The following is a 20,112-nucleotide window of genomic DNA, read 5'->3' as shown; positions in this document are numbered from 1 at the left end:
ATTCTTGTACATATGGGCAGTATTATAGTAGTTATATTCTTGTACATAGGAGGCAGTATTATAGTAGTTATATTCTTGTACATATGGGCAGTATTATAGTAGTTATATTCTTGTACATAGGAGCAGTATTATAGTAGTTATATTCTTGTACATATGGGCAGTATTATAGTAGTTATATTCTTGTACATAGGGGGCAGTATTGTAGTAGTTATATTCTTGTACATAGGGGGCAGTATTATAGTAGTTATATTCTTGTATGTAGGAGGCAGTATTATAGTAGTTATATTCTTGTACATAGAGAGCAGTATTATAGTAGTTATATTCTTGTATGTAGGAGGCAGTATTATAGTAGTTATATTCTTGTACATAGGGGCAGTATTATAGTAGTTATATTCTTGTACATAGAGAGCAGTATTATAGTAGTTATATTCTTGTACATATGGGCAGTATTATAGTAGTTATATTCTTGTACATAGGGGGCAGTATTGTAGTAGTTATATTCTTGTACATAGGGGGCAGTATTGTAGTAGTTATATTCTTGTACATAAGGGGCAGTATTATAGTAGTTATATTCTTGTACATAGGGGGCAGTATTATAGTAGTTATATTCTTGTACATAGGGGGCAGTATTATAGTAGTTATATTCTTGTACATAGGGGGCAGTATTATAGTAGTTATATTCTTGTACATAGGGGCAGTATTATAGTAGTTATATTCTTGTACATAGGGGGCAGTATTATAGTAGTTATATTCTTGTACATAGGAGGCAGTATTATAGTAGTTAGATTCTTGTACATAGGAGGCAGTATTATAGTAGTTATATTCTTGTACATATGGGCAGTATTATAGTAGTTATATTCTTGTACATAGAGGGCAGTATTATAGTAGTTATATTCTTGTACATAGGAGGCAGTATTATAGTAGTTATATTCTTGTACATAGGGGGCAGTATTATAGTAGTTATATTCTTGTACATAGTGGAGCAGTATTATAGTAGTTATATTCTTGTACATAGGAGGCAGTATTATAGTAGTTATATTCTTGTACATAGTGGAGCAGTATTATAGTAGTTATATTCTTGTACATAGGAGGCAGTATTATAGTAGTTATATTCTTGTACATAGGGAGCAGTATTATAGTAGTTATATTCTTGTACATAGAGGGCAGTATTATAGTAGTTATATTCTTGTACATAGGAGGCAGTATTATAGTAGTTATGTTCTTGTACATAGGGGGCAGTATTATAGTAGTTATATTCTTGTACATAGGGGGCAGTATTATAGTAGTTATATTCTTGTACATAGTGGAGCAGTATTATAGTAGTTATATTCTTGTACATAGGAGGCAGTATTATAGTAGTTATATTCTTGTACATAGGGAGCAGTATTATAGTAGTTATATTCTTGTACATAGAGGGCAGTATTATAGTAGTTATATTCTTGTACATAGGAGGCAGTATTATAGTAGTTATATTCTTGTACATAGGGGGCAGTATTATAGTAGTTATATTCTTGTACATAGTGGAGCAGTATTATAGTAGTTATATTCTTGTACATAGGAGGCAGTATTATAGTAGTTATATTCTTGTACATAGGGAGCAGTATTATAGTAGTTATATTCTTGTATGTAGGAGGCTGTATTATAGTAGTTATATTCTTGTACATAGAGAGCAGTATTATAGTAGTTATATTCTTGTATGTAGGAGGCAGTATTATAGTAGTTATATTCTTGTACATAGGACCAGTATTATAGTAGTTATATTCTTGTACATAGAGAGCAGTATTATAGTAGTTATATTCTTGTACATATGGGCAGTATTATAGTAGTTATATTCTTGTACATAGGGAGCAGTATTATAGTAGTTATATTCTTGTACATAGGGGGCAGTATTATAGTAGTTATATTCTTGTACATAGGGGGCAGTATTATAGTAGTTATATTCTTGTACATAGGAGCAGTATTATAGTAGTTATATTCTTGTACATAGGGGGCAGTATTATAGTAGTTATATTCTTGTACATAGGAGGCAGTATTATAGTAGTTATATTCTTGTATGTAGGAGGCAGTATTATAGTAGTTATATTCTTGTACATATGGGCAGTATTATAGTAGTTATATTCTTGTACATAGAGAGCAGTATTATAGTAGTTATATTCTTGTATGTAGGAGGCAGTGTTATAATAGTTATATTCTTGTATGTAGGAGGCAGTATTATAATAGTTATATTCTTGTACGTATGGGCAGTATTATAGTAGTTATATTCTTGTACATAGGAGCAGTATTATAGTAGTTATATTCTTGTACATAGGGAGCAGTATTATAGTATATTCTTGTACATAGGGGGCAGTATTATAGTAGTTACATTCTTGTACATAGGGGGCAGTATTATAGTAGTTACATTCTTGTACATAGGGGCAGTATTATAGTAGTTATATTCTTGTACGTAGGAGGCAGTATTATAGTAGTTATATTCTTGTACATATGGGCAGTATTATAGTAGTTATATTCTTGTACATAGGAGCAGTATTATAGTAGTTATATTCTTGTACATAGGAGCAGTATTATAGTAGTTATATTCTTGTACATAGGAGCAGTATTATAGTAGTTATATTCTTGTACATAGGAGCAGTATTATAGTAGTTATTTTCTTGTACATAGGGGGGCAGTATTATAGTAGTTATATTCTTGTACATAGGGGGCAGTATTATAGTAGTTATACTCTTGTACATAGGGTCAGTATTATAGTAGTTATATTCTTGTATATAAGAGGCAGTATTATAGTAGTTATATTCTTGTACATAGGGGGCAGTATTATAGTAGTTATATTCTTGTACGTACGGGGCAGTATTATAGTAGTTATACTCTTGTACATACGGGGCAGTATTATAGTAGTTATATTCTTGTACATAGGGGGCAGTATTATAGTAGTTATATTCTTGTACATAGGGGGCAGTATTATAGTAGTTATATTCTTGTACATAGGCGTCAGTATTATAGTAGTTATATTCTTGTACATAGGGGGCAGTATTATAGTAGTTATATTCTTGTACATAGGGGACAGTATTATAGTAGTTATATTCTTGTACATAGGGGACAGTATTATAGTAGTTATATTCTTGTACATAGGGGGCAGTATTATAGTAGTTATATTCTTGTACATAGGAGCAGTATTATAGTAGTTATATTCTTGTACATAGGGGACAGTATTATAGTAGTTATATTCTTGTACATAGGGGGCAGTATTATAGTAGTTATATTCTTGTACATAGGAGGCAGTATTATCGTAGTTGTATTCTTATACATAGGGGGCAGTATTATAGTAGTTGTATTCTTGTACATAGGGGGCAGTATTATAGTAGTTATATTCTTGTACATAGGGGGCAGTATTATAGTAGTTATATTCTTGTACATAGGGGATAGTATTATAGTAGTTATATTCTTGTACATAGGGGGCAGTATTATAGTAGTTATACTCTTGTACATAGGGGGCAGTATTATAGTAGTTATATTCTTGTACATAGAGGACAGTATTATAGTAGTTATATTCTTGTACATAGGGGGGCAGTATTATAGTAGTTATGCTGCAGCATTCACTCTCTCAGTCTTGATAGAACAAGCAGCACATCCTGAAGACTTTGCTTTTTCTCTAATCTGTTCTGGAGGAAGAGATATAATTGACAGCTGAAGCAGAAAGAAAAAAAAAGTACACAAAAAGCTGACTCAAATACAAGGAAAATGCTAAAAGCTTCCCATTTACACTTCAAAACTCCCTGTGTGAGACGTCACAGCGGGATGGATGTGGCAGCGCACCGCTCGGGGCTCAGCGGCCACGCCGCCTTCACTCACAGGACGGCAGGTTCACTAGAAGGAGAGGGATTTACAGGATCCGAAGCCTTCAAAGAGACAAGAAAGGGAGATTGTTAAAGGTTGGTGGAAGGAGTTCTGGAAGTCAGCGGTATGATGGGGCCGAGCGGACTTCCCCATAGTATGGTTTGCGTTGCATATTGCCGCTTAACTGTACTGAAGTGATGCAGTCTGCAGATGGCCCCTTAGTTTTAGCGATCAGCGGGCGTCTCGGCCCATAGTTCCTCACTGATCAAAATTTTTGACGTTTTGCTCTGACATGCCAATTTTTTTTTTTATTTAATAGGCTGTGCCTTTTAAGCCCCCTCCATATTCCGCATGTGGGATCCGGCTCTGGCAGCAGCGGCGTCCACACTTACCTGCCGTCGCCATTTTTTCTGTGCTGTGCATAGACCCTGCGGCTCGCCGTTGCACACGCGGGATACAGCTTTTTTTTTTTTTTTTTTTTTTATTCACACATTTTTTTCCCCCTCACAGCATCGCTAGGGGACGGCGCATAATCCACAATGTTCATTGCCGACTGGCCACAGGTCAGACAGCTTTCCTTGACTTCAATGGAAGCTGTCCGTGTGGAGCCCGCAAGAAAAATGGAGCGCACTGCGATTTTTCTTCCGCCAGCGGAAATCGCAATTGATTTCCACTTGTGTGTAGGAAGCAGGGAACCTCAATAGGAGGTAACGGGCGGGATTTGCTGCGGATTGGCAATGCGGACGGCGACCACGGATTCTGCAGTAAATATCCGTCCGTGTGCAGGAGGCCTTAGACATGGCAGAAACGCTGCAGGATTTCTACTAGCCCAATTGCTACGGACATTCAGCAGTGTTTACTGTACAAGCCATGGAAGGGGATGTAGGGAGCCTCCTCCCCTCGGATGGATGTAGGTACAGATTTGGCCACTGCCGCAGACCCCTGGCAACAATTGTAGCCAATCAAGATGCAGATAACAGCGCAGCGTCATGCTGGCGCCGGTCACCGTCTAGCGCAAACCATCTAATTCTATGCTGATATCCAACTCTCTGTCCGAGGTCGTATTCACATGGGCGATACAGAGTTGTGCCCAAGAATCTTAGATGCAAGTGGCATCGCCCATCACACGAACACCCCGTCCACATGGGAGACATCAACTATTGCAAGTCCTGTGGATTGTGCAGTCACACCGAATAGAAAAATATGTCTTTCTTCTCAAAACAGCGCCACACCTGTCCTCAGGTTCTATGTGGTATTACCGCTCAGCCCCATTCACTTCCACGGAGCTGAGCTGCAATGCCAGACACAACCCATGAGCAGGGACGAGGCAGTTTCTGGAAGAGAGCAGCCAGGTTCTTCTAACCCTGGACAACTGCTTTAAGAAGGGGTATGCAGGAAGCAGTGGCCGGGATAGACTGGAGGCGGAGCGGAAGTACTCCTCCGACCCGGTGTAGTGGTCGGCACTCGTAATTGCAAGCACAGCTCTCGTTGCAATCAATGAGCAACACAGGTAGCACGGCTTCCAAGGGTTTCAGTGAAAGCTGCTCTTACAATTACGAGCGCCGGCCGCTACGCAGGGTCGGAGGAGTACCTCTGCTCCGATCCCGGCAGCCGCTCCCTGGATGATCGCTTTAAGTTATAGGTCAGAACTTACCACCGGGCGTTTCCCATAAGCTGTGAGCCAATCCCTTCCCAGAACATGAGGTGGTTCTGCGTGGAGCTGAAATCACCCCAACTCCGATCTCAAAGGTGACACCAAAGCTTTAGATAAAGAACAAACATCTGACACAGGGACACGGGTATTGGCCCCCGCGGCTGCAGAGGTCCCTAAACTATGGTACCCCAAAGCCAGATAAGGGGGTGTGGTGGCAGTAGGTCTTCCACATTCTAAGCACCTAGACTTTCATGCCAGGAGACACTGGCACTTCTGTCATTTCGGTTTGCCCCCATAGTCCTTGGATTGGGAACTCCTTTTCAAGTTCTGCATTGACAGGCATATGTTACTGTATGCTGTACCTGAAAAGTCCTTAAAGGGGTTTTGCAGGCAGCGGTCGCTGTCAGTGCTGGGATATACGGGGTCAGCGCAGCGCCAACCGCTGTGTAGTGGCTGCCGCTTGTAATTGCAGGTGTAGCTACCATTGATTTTAGTGAAAGCTGTGCCTGCAATTACAAGTGCCTGCCACTACACGGCCGGAGGAGCGGCTTCCACTCAGACACAGACGGGGCGCTGCCTGGAAAACCCCTTTAAGAGCTGCAGACATCACTGTTTTTATAAAAGGGGAGATCCAGAGAGGAGAAATACCAGCAATTAGTGACAGGTAGTATAGCGCCCCCACCACCTGCTCCTTTCCATAACTTTGGGGCTGTTCACATCACATTTTTATTATATGTTTAATATTTACATTAAATGTATATAAAAACAAAATAACTAAAAACGTGCAGTTTTTAGCATCCCCGCCCCTGGGGGGCAGACGGTCCTGCAGCCACATACATCTGTGGCCAGTTTTCAGTATCCCCGCCCCTGGGGAGCAGAGGTCCCTGCAGCCACATACATCTGTGGCCAGTTTTCAGTATCCCCGCCCCTGGGGAGCAGAGGTCCCTGCAGCCACATACATCTGTGGCCAGTTTTCAGCATCCCCGCCCCTGGGGGGCAGACGGTCCTGCAGCCACATACATCTGTGGCCAGTTTTCAGTATCCCCGCCCCTGGGGAGCAGAGGTCCCTGCAGCCACATACATCTGTGGCCAGTTTTCAACATCCCCGCCCCTGGGGGGCAGACGGTCCTGCAGCCACATACATCTGTGGCCAGTTTTCAGCATCCCCGCCCCTGGGGGGCAGACGGTCCTGCAGCCACATACATCTATGGCCAGTTTTCAGCATCCCCGCCCCTGGGGGGCAGACGGTCCTGCAGCCACATACATCTATGGCCAGTTTTCAGCATCCCCGCCCCTGGGGGGCAGACGGTCCTGCAGCCACATACATCTGTGGCCAGTTTTCAGTATCCCCGCCCCTGGGGGGCAGACGGTCCTGCAGCCACATACATCTATGGCCAGTTTTTAGCATCCACACCCCTGGGGGGCAGACGGTCCTGCAGCCACATACATCTATGGCCAGTTTTTAGCATCCACACCCCTGGGGGGCAGACGGTCCTGCAACCACATACATCTGTGGCCAGTTTTCAGTATCCCCGCCCCTGGGGGGCAGACGGTCCTGCAGCCACATACATCTATGGCCAGTTTTTAGCATCCACACCCCTGGGGGGCAGACGGTCCTGCAGCCACATACATCTATGGCCAGTTTTTAGCATCCACACCCTGGGGAGCAGACGGTCCTGCAGCCACATACATCCGTGGCCAGTTTTCAGCATCCACACCCCGGGGGGCAGACGGTCCTGCAGCCACATACATCTATGGTCAGTTTTCAGTATCCACACCCCTGGGGGGCAGACTATCCTGCAGCCACATACATCTGTGGCCAGTTTTCAGTATCCACACCCCTGGGGGGCAGACGGTCCTGCAGCCACATACATCTGTGGCCAGTTTTCAGTATCCCCGCCCCTAGGGGGCAGACGGTCCTGCAGCCACATACATCTATGGCCAGTTTTCAGCATCCACACCCCGGGGGGCAGACGGTCCTGCAGCCACATACATCTATGGTCAGTTTTCAGCATCCACACCCCGGGGGGCAGACGGTCCTGCAGCCACATACATCTGTGGCCAGTTTTCAGCATCCCCGCCCCTGGGGAGCAGACGGTCCTGCAGCCACATACATCTGTGGCCAGTTTTCAGCATCCCGCCCCTGGGGGGCAGACGGTCCCTGCAGCCACATACATCTGTGGCCAGTTTTCAGCATCCCGCCCCTGGGGAGCAGACGGTCCTGCAGCCACATACATCTGTGGCCAGTTTTCAGCATCCACACCCCGGGGGGCAGACAGTCCTGCAGCCACATACATCTGTGGCCAGTTTTCAGCATCCACACCCCGGGGGGCAGACGGTCCTGCAGCCACATACATCTGTGGCCAGTTTTCAGCATCCACACCCGGGGGGGCAGACGGTCCTGCAGCCACATACATCTGTGGCCAGTTTTCAGCATCCACACCCCGGGGGGGCAGACGGTCCTGCAGCCACATACAGTTGTTTTAGAAGGTGACGTCTCTTCTGAAGAGCGTTTTGCAGTCGGACCCTTCAGGCATGTGAGGACACACCGTTATGGAGGATGTATATAATGTACGGCTTTATGCTCCCGCACGCCTCTTATTGACCAATGTACAAATATAAAACCAAAACAAACGCGCATCACTCCTTGTGGCCAGAGGGGGGCGCTGCGCTCTGACTACGCTTCACCTCCCGCACATTTCTGTCCGTTTGTTTTGTACGACGTCTGACCAGTTCCAGTCCAGTAATACACTTCTTACAATCAGAATGTATACGCTTGACCGATGGCTAAAACGTGATGTTAGCAGCCCCAAAACCAGATCCCCCTCTCTGCATCAGCCGCGACGGATAAGGGGCAGCTTAGTCACTGATATGAGCTGAACAGTCAGCCCCCTGCGAGGAGGGCGCTCTGTACCACGACTTTGGGTCAGTAGAAGTGCTGAGACTACTGGACTGGATCGGGTAAGTACTTGCCCTTCCTGGATGACCCCTTTAAAGTGATTGCCCAGTTGTAAACTATTGATAGCCAATGAACTACTCAGTGGGCTAGTATCCTTGTGTACTTAGCTCCATTCCCACTGCAGTGGCCAGTATTGGTATCACAGGTAAAGTTCCCACTGAAGTGAACAAGAGCTTTACCTGTAATACCAAGCCTGGCCTCACAGGAGCGCACTGACCTGGTAGGCAACTAATCAGCAAGCGGTGGACCCCAACAATTATATGGCCTGTCCCAAGGATCGGGCATCAATACTTGGCCTTTAAATGGAACTGGTCACTATAAGTTAACTTATGGAGGGGTAAGGCTGGCCGTCCACGGGCGATCTGTCATAGTGTGATCTGTGGTGATAAGTCGCACGCATGACGCGCTTTCCATAGGATAACTATAGAAAGCGCAGCCCAACGTACACGAGTGGAGAATCGCTCACATCTAAAAATCGCGGCATGCCACAATTCACCCAGCATTAAGATATGTCACCGCGATTACATATTGTGCTCCCCGCAGCAGAATACCGCTCACCATATTCCATCCCGCCGGTGGACGCTCAGCCTGAGGGAAGTTGGTGATGTATTCTTTATACTCCATTTGTCCTGTGAGCGAGCTCACCTATAGAAGTCTATGGGACTCGCCCGATGCGCGGACTTCAGCGGCAGCGGGTATACAAAATACCACCGACTCCGTCACCTGCCCTAACAGAACCCTAACTTAGTCCGTGGTGCTTCAGGCAGGTGACAGGTTCCCTTTTACGCTGGCGACTACTTTAACTGCAGCAGTCTTGGCCATCGCTCATCCCGGTAAGTCAACCCCACAGGAAGCTGAGATCCAAAGAGCTGTTTGATGTTCCAACGGCTTCAGCTGTCACCACAGTGTATCCTCCATGTCTAACAGCTCCTCATATCTCATCTGTACCAGTATAATGTATGTATCCCACCTCCCAGCGCAGCAGTGCAGTAAAGCACCCTCCATCTGGACCGCTCACCATCATGCATGTCATTTCTTTCCTTAAAGACAATCAAACGTGTACAAAATAATTAATTTTAATGACTACGTGCGATACAACGGTGACATTTTAAAAGGATTTGGACATGTTGTTATTTAGAAGCTTTGTTTTCTTTTCCAGCCTAAAAGGTGAATTTTTATTTTAAAATGCATCAAAACGCGGTCACCGTCCTCCGACCCGTCGCCACCCCCCCGAAAACAGACAGGGGGCGGCTTTGGCGTTACCGAATCCGACAAGCACAAAAATAAATATATTTGAGGGAAAGCAAAGTGTCATTGAAGTTAGCACCTTGTCATGAACACCCCTTGTGTCTCCATCTATACAGATATACATATATCCTCGGGGGGGGGGGGAAGCTATTGCTTTTGGTAGCAAGTCAGTTATTGGAAGGCTGCGTACATGTGTGAAATGAAGGTGCGGCTTTAACACTAGGACGTTCTCCGTGAATACTAGCTCCGCCTCCATCACCACCAACCAATGAGTTTCAACCGTGAAGCGGGCGGAGGAAGGGCATCCGGTAGCTGAACCGCGTCGGAGGGTTCCCCCTTTCCCCGCCACAGCAGTGTCTGCAGGAAGAACGTGTGCTTATAAGTTTATCAGTCGATACAAGTACAGAATCTGAAGGGTTCACAAACATACCCTACATGGTAATGTCCTCAAGTACTCCCACGCGTCTTCTAATCCAGCACGTAAAAAGGTCTCATTAAATTAGGCAACGTATACATAAATCAGCCATGCCAGTCTCATCACCCGCTCAGTGCCTCAGAAGAAAAATCTATAAGCCCGTCTCAGACATGGCTTCAAGTGCTGCTGGTACCGAAATTGGCATTTGTAGGTGCCCGTAGACTGCTGATGAACCACTGGGTAGACCAGTCACATTCGTGTTCACCATCGCGGCTCCACGGAAACACGCCATCAATACTCCTGCCATCTGTATGGGAATGTCTCTCTAAAAAGGTCGCTGGGAATCAGGAACCGCTTGTTCTCCGGGGTCGGTACAGAAAACCAAATATCTAAGTATGGAGGAGAACTGGATAGAAATTGAGGACCCGGACCCTGAGCGTGGGCTGCATCAAGTCTCACCGTACTGAAAATAACTTAAGATTTATTCTGCGGTTTCTTCCAGTTCTCATGATGAAACATTAAAATATAAAAAAAAAAAAAAGAATCATGAATGTCAGTAGAAAGAAATCCTCCGGGAAAAGTGAACAGAACCGTCATGCAGATGTGGGAAGAGGTTAGGAGATCCCGTGGGCATCCAGGAAACCCCTGCCGAGTCTCTCCATTGTAAGACTGCAATTCCTCCAGCAAGATCAATGTTCACATCTCCTAAAACCGTGTCAGGTCCAACGTCAAATGCAAGTGCCGGGCTGTGCGGGCGGCTGGTGCTTCCGGTTTCGCACTGCTCCCGATTTTTCTTTGTACGCTAACGGCATCTGTTGTGAGATATCCACCAGAGCGCTGGCCACGGCTAGACCTGCGGTGGAGAGAAGACCGCGATGAGACTCTAAGCTGCTGCCTTAGTGTGGAGGAGAGCACAAAGTAGCACTGGGGTATCCCAAGTAGTAATTGTTCTGAGAAGGGTTAATTTTCTACAGAGCTGCACTCCGTATTCTGCTAGAGTCACTGTACATACATGACTTATCCTGTACTGATCCTGAGTTACATCCTGTATTATACTCCAGAGCTGCACTCACTAGTCTGCTGGTGGAGTCACTGTGTACATACATTACTTATCCTGTACTGATCCTGTTACATCCTGTATTATACTCCAGAGCTGCACTCACTATTCTGCTGGTGGAGTCACTGTGTACATACATTACTTATCTGTACTGATCCTGAGTTACATCCTGTATTATACTCCAGAGCTGCACTCACTATTCTGCCGGTGGAGTCACTGTGTACATACATTACTTATCCTGTACTGATCCTGAGTTACATCCTGTATTATACTCCAGAGCTGCACTCACTATTCTGCTGGTGGAGTCACTGTGTCCATACATTACTTATCCTGTACTGATCCTGTTACATCCTGTATTATACTCCAGAGCTGCACTCACTATTCTGCTGGTGGTGTCACTGTGTCCATACATTACTTATCCTGTACTTATCCTGAGTTACATCCAGTATTATACTCCAGAGCTGCACTCACTATTCTGCTGGTGGAGTCACTGTGTACATACATTACTTATCCTGTACTTATCCTGAGTTACATCCTGTATTATACTCCAGAGCTGCACTCACTATTCTGCTAGTGGAGTCACTGTGTACATACATTACTTATCCTGTACTGATCCTGTTACATCCTGTATTATACTCCAGAGCTGCCCTCTCTATTCTGCTGGTGGAGTCACTGTGTACATACATTACTTATCCTGTACTGATCCTGTTACATCCTGTATTATACTCCAGAGCTGCACTCACTATTCTGCTGGTGGAGTCACTGTGTACATACATTACTTATCTGTACTGATCCTGAGTTACATCCTGTATTATACTCCAGAGCTGCACTCACTATTCTGCCGGTGGAGTCACTGTGTACATACATTACTTATCCTGTACTGATCCTGAGTTACATCCTGTATTATACTCCAGAGCTGCACTCACTATTCTGCTGGTGGAGTCACTGTGTCCATACATTACTTATCCTGTACTGATCCTGTTACATCCTGTATTATACTCCAGAGCTGCACTCACTATTCTGCTGGTGGTGTCACTGTGTCCATACATTACTTATCCTGTACTTATCCTGAGTTACATCCAGTATTATACTCCAGAGCTGCACTCACTATTCTGCTGGTGGAGTCACTGTGTACATACATTACTTATCCTGTACTTATCCTGAGTTACATCCTGTATTATACTCCAGAGCTGCACTCACTATTCTGCTAGTGGAGTCACTGTGTACATACATTACTTATCCTGTACTTATCCTGAGTTACATCCAGTATTATACTCCAGAGCTGCACTCACTATTCTGCTGGTGGAGTCACTGTGTACATACATTACTTATCCTGTACTTATCCTGAGTTACATCCTGTATTATACTCCAGAGCTGCACTCACTATTCTGCTAGTGGAGTCACTGTGTACATACATTACTTATCCTGTACTGATCCTGTTACATCCTGTATTATACTCCAGAGCTGCCCTCTCTATTCTGCTGGTGGAGTCACTGTGTACATACATTACTTATCCTGTACTGATCCTGAGTTACATCCTGTATTATACCCCAGAGCTGCACTCACTATTCTGCTGGTGGAGTCACTGTGTACATACATTACTTATCCTGCACTGATCCTGAGTTACATCATGTATTATACTCCAGAGCTGCACTCACTATTCTGCCGGTGGAGTCACTGTGTACATACATTACTTATCCTGTACTGATCCTGAGTTACATGCTGTATTATATCCCAGAGCTGCACTCACTGTTCCGCTGGTGGAGTCACTGTGTACATACATTACTTATCCTGTACTGATCCTGAGTTACATCATGTATTATACTCCAGAGCTGCACTCACTATTCTGCCGGTGGAGTCACTGTGTACATACATTACTTATCCTGTACTGATCCTGAGTTACATGCTGTATTATATCCCAGAGCTGCACTCACTATTCTGCTGGTGGAGTCACTGTGTACATACATTACTTATCCTGTACTGATTCTGAGTTACATCCTGTGTTATACTCCAGAGCTGCACTCACTATTCTGCTGGTGGAGTCACTGTGTACATACATTACTTATCCTGCACTGATCCTGAGTTACATCATGTATTATACTCCAGAGCTGCACTCACTATTCTGCCGGTGGAGTCACTGTGTACATACATTACTTATCCTGTACTGATCCTGAGTTACATGCTGTATTATATCCCAGAGCTGCACTCACTGTTCCGCTGGTGGAGTCACTGTGTACATACATTACTGATCCTGAGTTACATCCTGTGTTATACTCCAGAGCTGCACTCACTATTCTGCTGGTGGAGTCACTGTGTACATACATTACTTATCCTGTACTGATCCTGAGTTACATGCTGTATTATATCCCAGAGCTGCACTCACTATTCTGCTGGTGGAGTCACTGTGTACATACATTACTTATCCTGTACTGATCCTGAGTTACATGCTGTATTATATCCCAGAGCTGCACTCACTATTCTGCTGGTGGAGTCACTGTGTACATACATTACTTATCCTGTACTGATCCTGTTACATCCTGTATTATACTCCAGAGCTGCACTCACTATTCTGCTGGAGGAGTAACTGTGTACATACATTACTTATCCTGTACTGATACTGAGTTACATCCAGTATTATACTCCAGAGCTGCACTCACCATTCTGCTGATGGAGTCACTGTGTACATACATTACTTATCCTGTATTATACCCCAGAGCTGCACTCACTATTCTGCTGGTGGAGTCACTGTGTACATACATTACTTATCCTGTATTATACCCCAGAGCTGCACTCACTATTCTGCTGGTGGAGTCACTGTGTACATACATTACTCATCCTGTATTATACTACAGAGCTGCACTCACTATTCTGCTGGTGGAGTCACTGTGTACATACATTACTCATCCTGTATTATACTACAGAGCTGCACTCACTATTCTGCTGGTGGATTCACTGTGTACATACATTACTTATCCTGTACTGATCCTGAGTTACATCCTGTATTATACCCCAGAGCTGCACTCACCATTCTGCTGGTGGAGTCACTGTGTACATACATTACTTATCCTGTACTGATCCTGAGTTACATCCTGTATTATACCCCAGAGCTGCACTCACTATTCTGCTGGTGGAGTCACTGCGTTCATTCCCGCTGACCTAGAGAACCTGCAGGTTACTGACTAGCGCTCCCGTACTCCTGACTTACCAGATTGTCCTGGAGGCGGGATGCCCCCTAAACCACGTGGAAGCCGCACAAATATTGAAAGGACCGCTGCTTTGTTACCACAACATGGCTCCAAGGCGATCGGCTTCGGAACAGTCTGATGGGGAAAAAGGAAAAACAGTTGGAAACAGTCAGTATTTGAGGGGTGGGGGACTTGTCTTCACCAACAGAACCAGAAACATGTTATTACAGGACCCAGCAGTAGAGGGAGCCGACGGGTTACATGAATATCGGCCAATACATTCTACACACTTCTTGTCCTGACAGCAAAACCCCTTAAAGTGAGCCAAAATACATTGTACCCCCCAAAATAACAATTAAGGTGCACACAAAGCTGGATGCACCCCAAGATGGTGCCGAACAAAAAACCTGCAGCTCATCCTGCAAAAAGCGAACCCTCAGAGCTCCGTCCATGGAAAAATTTAAAAAATAAGCGACTTCGAAAGCAGCAAAAGAAAAAAAAACACCCAAAAAAGGGTTTTTATTGTGCAAAAGTGGAAAAACATAAAAAATAAAAATACAATTTTGGTCCGGCTGTAATCGCACCGACCGCAGGGAAAAACCTGTATTATGGGATTTGTGCTGTATGAAGAACGCTGTAAAAAATAAATAAAAATGGCAGAATTGAGGTTTTCCCTCCAAAAAAATCGTTACAAATTTGAGGATACATTATTTACCCAAAAATGGTGCAAATAAAAACTACCTAAAAATACGCCGACTTCGTTCAGGGGGTTCGAGCGCGCTCCACAGTCACCGACCGCGTGCCGGTGGGGTGCGGCGGGTGTAATACAGGAGAGCTGCTGCAGTGTGGCGGGTTTGGTTGTGAAGAGCATCCATGAGATGTGATCAGCAGTCACAAACCAATCATCTCCCATCCTGGACGCCCCTAACACATCAGCAGCGCAGCGCTCTCCCGTCATGATAGTTTGTTGCAATGTATCAGTGCAGGTAAAATGTATCCATCTGAAGGCCACAGCTCTAGACTGGATACAATTGTAGCAAAGCTACTAGGAACATACCACCTCCATGCGTTCATAGTCAGAGGTGAGCCTAGAACCCCACTGTCAAGGTATGGTGGCTCAGTGGTTAGCACTGCTGCCTTGCAGTGCTGGAGTTGTAGGTTCACATCTGACCAAGAGTGAGGGCTGGAGGGAGGTTTCTAAGCTGCCATTGTCTATCAATAAATTTGAACCCAGGACCGCAGCACTGCTAACCACTGAGCCACATTTATTGAAGAGATACCTGTTGTTGCCCCCTGGACAGATTTAAACCTAAAACTCCAGCACTGCAAGGCAGCAGTGCTAACAACTGAGCCACCATGCTTGATCTTCCTTTGTCCTTCTCTGGAATAGGGCGATGACAAGAAGCAGAAACACAAGGCTAACACGCAAACTCCATGCAGATGTAGTCTTTAATCAGATTTGCACCTAACTACTGAGCCAACTAGCTTTTCTTTCTTTCTCCTCCTCCTAAGGAGGAGAATGGGAAGGAGGAGACTTCACATTTTCTTCTCCTACCCCGAAGGAGGAGGAGAATGAGGAAAATGAAGCATGGTGGCTCAGTGGTTAGCACTGTTGCTTTGCAGTGCTGGAGTTATAGCTTCAAATCTTACCAAGGACAACATCTGCATGGATTAGTTTCCACAGTCCATGCAGATTTTGTCTTTGATGAGACTTGAGCCTAGGACCCCAGCACTGCAAGGCAACAGTGCTAACCACTGAGCCACATTGTAATTGGTGTACCAAAGGAAGCAAAAAAAAAAAAAAAACTTGCATGGTGTGCATGCTAAGAAAACAAAACTGGAAATGAGAAGTAGATTGCTTTCCGGTTTCATCCATCTAACGCCGAGTACAACGCAATAAAAACGGGTCTACATTCCGTTTTTGTAACTGGAAGCAAAAGTGCGTCAGTCGGCGCTTCAGGTCCAGAGTGAAGAACGGGTGGAGACAACCTACAGAACTGGACTGAAGGGCTTCGGTTTTAATACATTTCCATGGGCTGCAAAACAGAAATGTTTCCTCTGTGTTCTCTTGTCCCACGATGGAACTGAAACGGCTCCTAATGTGAAACCCCCGAAGCCGCGTGCGTTCTGCATCCAGGACACGGCGCGCGACTCCACGCGGACACAATGTAACAGATTTTCCTTTGTGCCGGCAGCAGATAATCCCGTTCATCCCCCTAATCAACACAAGTCATAAATTGTTGGCTCTTCCGCTGGGTGTAGACTGCGCTATTGTCTCCGGCGAGCCCCCAGCCCGCAGTAATTAATAGTGAGTAAATTGCGACACTGTTGTATGGCAGGAACCAACAGGCGCCATTATAGGATTTAAAGGCTTAATGGAAAAGCAAATGTCAGGCGGATAAATCAGCGCGGCGGTATTTATGGCCTCTATTACACCGGCATCATTCTATTAATGAATTAACACCCGGCGTCATGCAAATTAGTGTTTTATGACCCGACGGAAGCATAAACTGCAGCGGCCGGTCGGAGAGGGTTTGCTGGCTTTATTTTCAATAGCGGCAGATCACAATCCGGCGTTTTTACAACATGGCGGTGATGGCAGCGGAGAGCGTCGCTGCCCTGATTACTTTATTAGACACTCAATCTTCCCATCGTATAGATTTACAAGTTGGGGGCGGCCGCAGCGCCACTTAAGGCACAGATGTTCCGCTATTTGTCAGCGCTCGCCTATTAAAGGGACAGAACGGAATTAACGGAGAACAGAAACAAACTTTTTTTTTTAATTTGAAAGTCCATAAAACAAAGTGTAAGTCGGGATGCAGCGGGCAAAGAAACCCTACAGGCGGGCATGCAGGTGATTTTTCAGTCCCATGTGGGCATACCCTTCACATAGCGAATTTTTAACATGGAGGACACATGAAACCTGCGCCAGATACGTGCCCCAGTCCCCTGGATTGGGATCCACATGCAGTCCATGCGGCACGGATGTAACGTCCATGTGCGGACAGAAAAAAAAATACAAGTTACTTCCTGATGTGGAAGCGGGATTTTCTTCGCTTCTAGGAGGATTACGAGTTGCGTCGCGCCTGCATGTATATGCGAGTTTCACGTGTGAGAAGATTATATGTTCAGCAAGGTGCTGACATTTTCTACCAAATCGTTGCATTATGACCGGCGCGATATCAGTCCACGTTGTTTCGCCCAATATGCGATAAGGAATAACTTGCTCATCAGTGGGGGGCTCACCGCTGAGACCCCCGCTGATCTAGAGGAGACCTGTGTCTCCCATGCTCACTGCAAGGTTACCGCATCCACCTGCCGTGAGTGATGTCACCGCAGGGAAAGAAACTACCACCGCAGTGACAGGCAGAGTGGGACATGGGGGTCCCATTCTGGAGAGCGGTGGGGGTCTTACTGGTGAGAACCCCCCGGGTCAGCACGTTACTGCCTATCCAGTGGTTGGGGATAATTTGCACTTCTGGTACAAGCCATTACAAACTCACTTTATAAAACTAGATCTGAAGGAGTTAGAACAATAGAAGGGTTCTTGCCCGTCCGCCCTCAGCACTGGTGACCTAGCAGCGTGCGCCCTGATCCTCCAGCGGAAGTCAGGCGATTGCTGCCACTCAGAGGACGCAGGGTCAGCGCTCCAAACTCCTGGCATCATGGCGTCCAGGAGACTGGGCAGTGACAATGCGGCCCCTGATTAGCAGGCAGCGATCACCTGACCAGGAGGAGTGCGGGGCTGAGGATGGGTAAGTGCAGGTTATTTTAACTCATTTGGATCTAATTTTATAAAGTCAGTTTTAACCCTTTTGTTGGAGCTGAGCTGCATGATGATGGCCAGGTGTGGCGCTATTTCTAGAACTGAGCACTTCCTACTTGAGTTTCCCTGCATGTTAGAGCTGATCGAGGGTCCAGTGATCATCAGAGAACCCATATGGGAAAAAGGACTGTCCAAAGCGAAGCACTTCTGCCTTTCCTACTGCAGTTTGAGGAGGTTTCTGCTGAAGCAGGCTGCCTCCCATCCCCATCTTCAGATGAAGACGCTTTCTTCCCATTCACCGGCTGCTCGCTGCTAAAATGCTAGTTACTAGCATTTTAGCAACGAGCAGGAGACAAGCGACTGACAGCTGGGGGGGACACACGGCCGACTGCTGGGGGACGAGCGGCCGACTGCTGGGGGACGAGCGGCCGACTGCTGGGGGACGAGCGGCCGACTGCTGGGGGACGAGCGGCCGACTGCTGGGGGACGAGCGGCCGACTGCTGGGGGACGAGCGGCCGACTGCTGGGGGACGAGCGGCCGACTGCTGGGGGACGAGCGGCCGACTGCTGGGGGACACGCGGCCGACTGCTGGGGGACACGCGGCTTTTCTTTCCTCCCCTCTAACCTGTGGATTAGGATCGAGGCTCATGAAAGAGAAGGACACTGTAATTGTGGAGAACGGGTTTGTTTGTTTGTGTCCCTTTAAATATGAATGGAGCAGTAAGAAAAAGCAACGAAAACCGTTTTTAAACCCCCATTCAGCGAGTCCGCTGGCGCGCCGCTACGAGTAGGTGTGGAATATATATTGTACAGAAATTGCTTTATGCCGGAGAAGTGGTTTTTGCCGGCGCAGGTTTTGTTGATGGGGCAGAATTCTGTATTTGATTATCAGCCAATCAGACGGCTAGCGAGCGGCAATATTAGGGGCGCGCGGTCGACAATTGAGCGGCGCGGCTTTAATGACAAATATGAAAGGAAGGAAAAAAGAAAACAAGGTAGAAGGGAGAACATTTGTCTTTTTCAGCTGTTTTTGTTGTTGCAGTGACTGAAGTCAGCAGATTTACAAGAGCGGCGGAGGATGGGGGGGATCTGCGGGGTCCGTCCGAGCACGCCGTGCGCTAATAAAGGGCGCCAATTATAATGTACACAGTAATTCACGGTCTCATATCTGCAGACGCTCCTGCTCCCCGTCAGTCACGGACGCTCGGCTGTAATGAAACGCTGCATTCTTTAAGTCAAGAGGGAACTGCTAAGAGATGCAGTCACACCAAGACCTCAGCGAGAAGACGCCACCGCTGCGCCCCCCGAGCGGCTCACAGTGCCCTTCAATAAAGGTAACAAGGCTGCAGCTCCATCCACAGCACAGAGGTAAGGGAGGGCGCCAGAGAGAGAGAAGTATGCAGAAGGGGGTGGGGGCAGGAAAGAGTTAGGGGGGACTGGAGTGAAATATGTAAGTGGGGGGGGGGGGGGGGAGAGGGAGAGGGAGAGAGAAAGTAGTAGGGGACGGACTAGAGGTAGAGTTATAGAGGTGGGGGGGAGCAAGAGAGAAATAGGGAAGGGGCAGAGAAAGAAAAACTAAGAGGGAGAGAGAAACAGGTGGTACAGAGACAGAGGCAAGGAAGTGGGGCAGAACGAAAGTGGCAAGGGGGCAGAGATTCGTAAGGGAATAAGGCTGCCTGCAGACGAGCGGGTCGGATCTGGCGGCGAGAATTCTCGCCGCGAGACCCGACCCGAGCGCCTGCAGAGAGCAGCGCGTACTCACCCGCGCCCGGCGGCCCCGGCTCTTTCATGTGCCGGCTGCCCGGCAGCCGACGCATGTGCAGACCAGAGCCGGCGGCCGGGTGAGTGACGTTTCTGTGCGAGGCTCTGCGAGCCCCGCACAAAAATAGGACATGCCGCGGTTTGTTTGCTGCGCGAGATTTCGCGCGGCCAAACCGCGGCCGTCTGCATAGGAGTGAGTATTGTAATGCACTCCTATGCAGGCGCCCGTGTGCAG

General features: G+C 46.5%; 1 protein-coding gene across 1 annotated transcript in view; it reads right to left on the bottom strand.

Moving 5' to 3' along the window:
- Positions 1-9,504: 9,504 nt before the first annotated feature.
- The window catches only part of ATRN (attractin), a 136,406-nt gene continuing 125,798 nt past the window's right edge, over positions 9,505-20,112 (bottom strand). The window contains exons 27-28 of the mRNA XM_066572920.1: positions 14,370-14,484; positions 9,505-10,960 (exon numbers count right to left, since the gene is read on the bottom strand). Coding sequence (XP_066429017.1) covers positions 10,836-10,960; positions 14,370-14,484 — 240 coding nt within the window. The 3' untranslated portion in view covers positions 9,505-10,835. The remainder of the gene's footprint in view (positions 10,961-14,369; positions 14,485-20,112) is intronic.

The sequence above is a fragment of the Eleutherodactylus coqui genome, chromosome 7, assembly GCF_035609145.1.
Source record: "Eleutherodactylus coqui strain aEleCoq1 chromosome 7, aEleCoq1.hap1, whole genome shotgun sequence".
NCBI classification, from domain to species: domain Eukaryota; kingdom Metazoa; phylum Chordata; class Amphibia; order Anura; family Eleutherodactylidae; genus Eleutherodactylus; species Eleutherodactylus coqui.
This window is presented reverse-complemented; position numbering and strand designations above follow the sequence as displayed.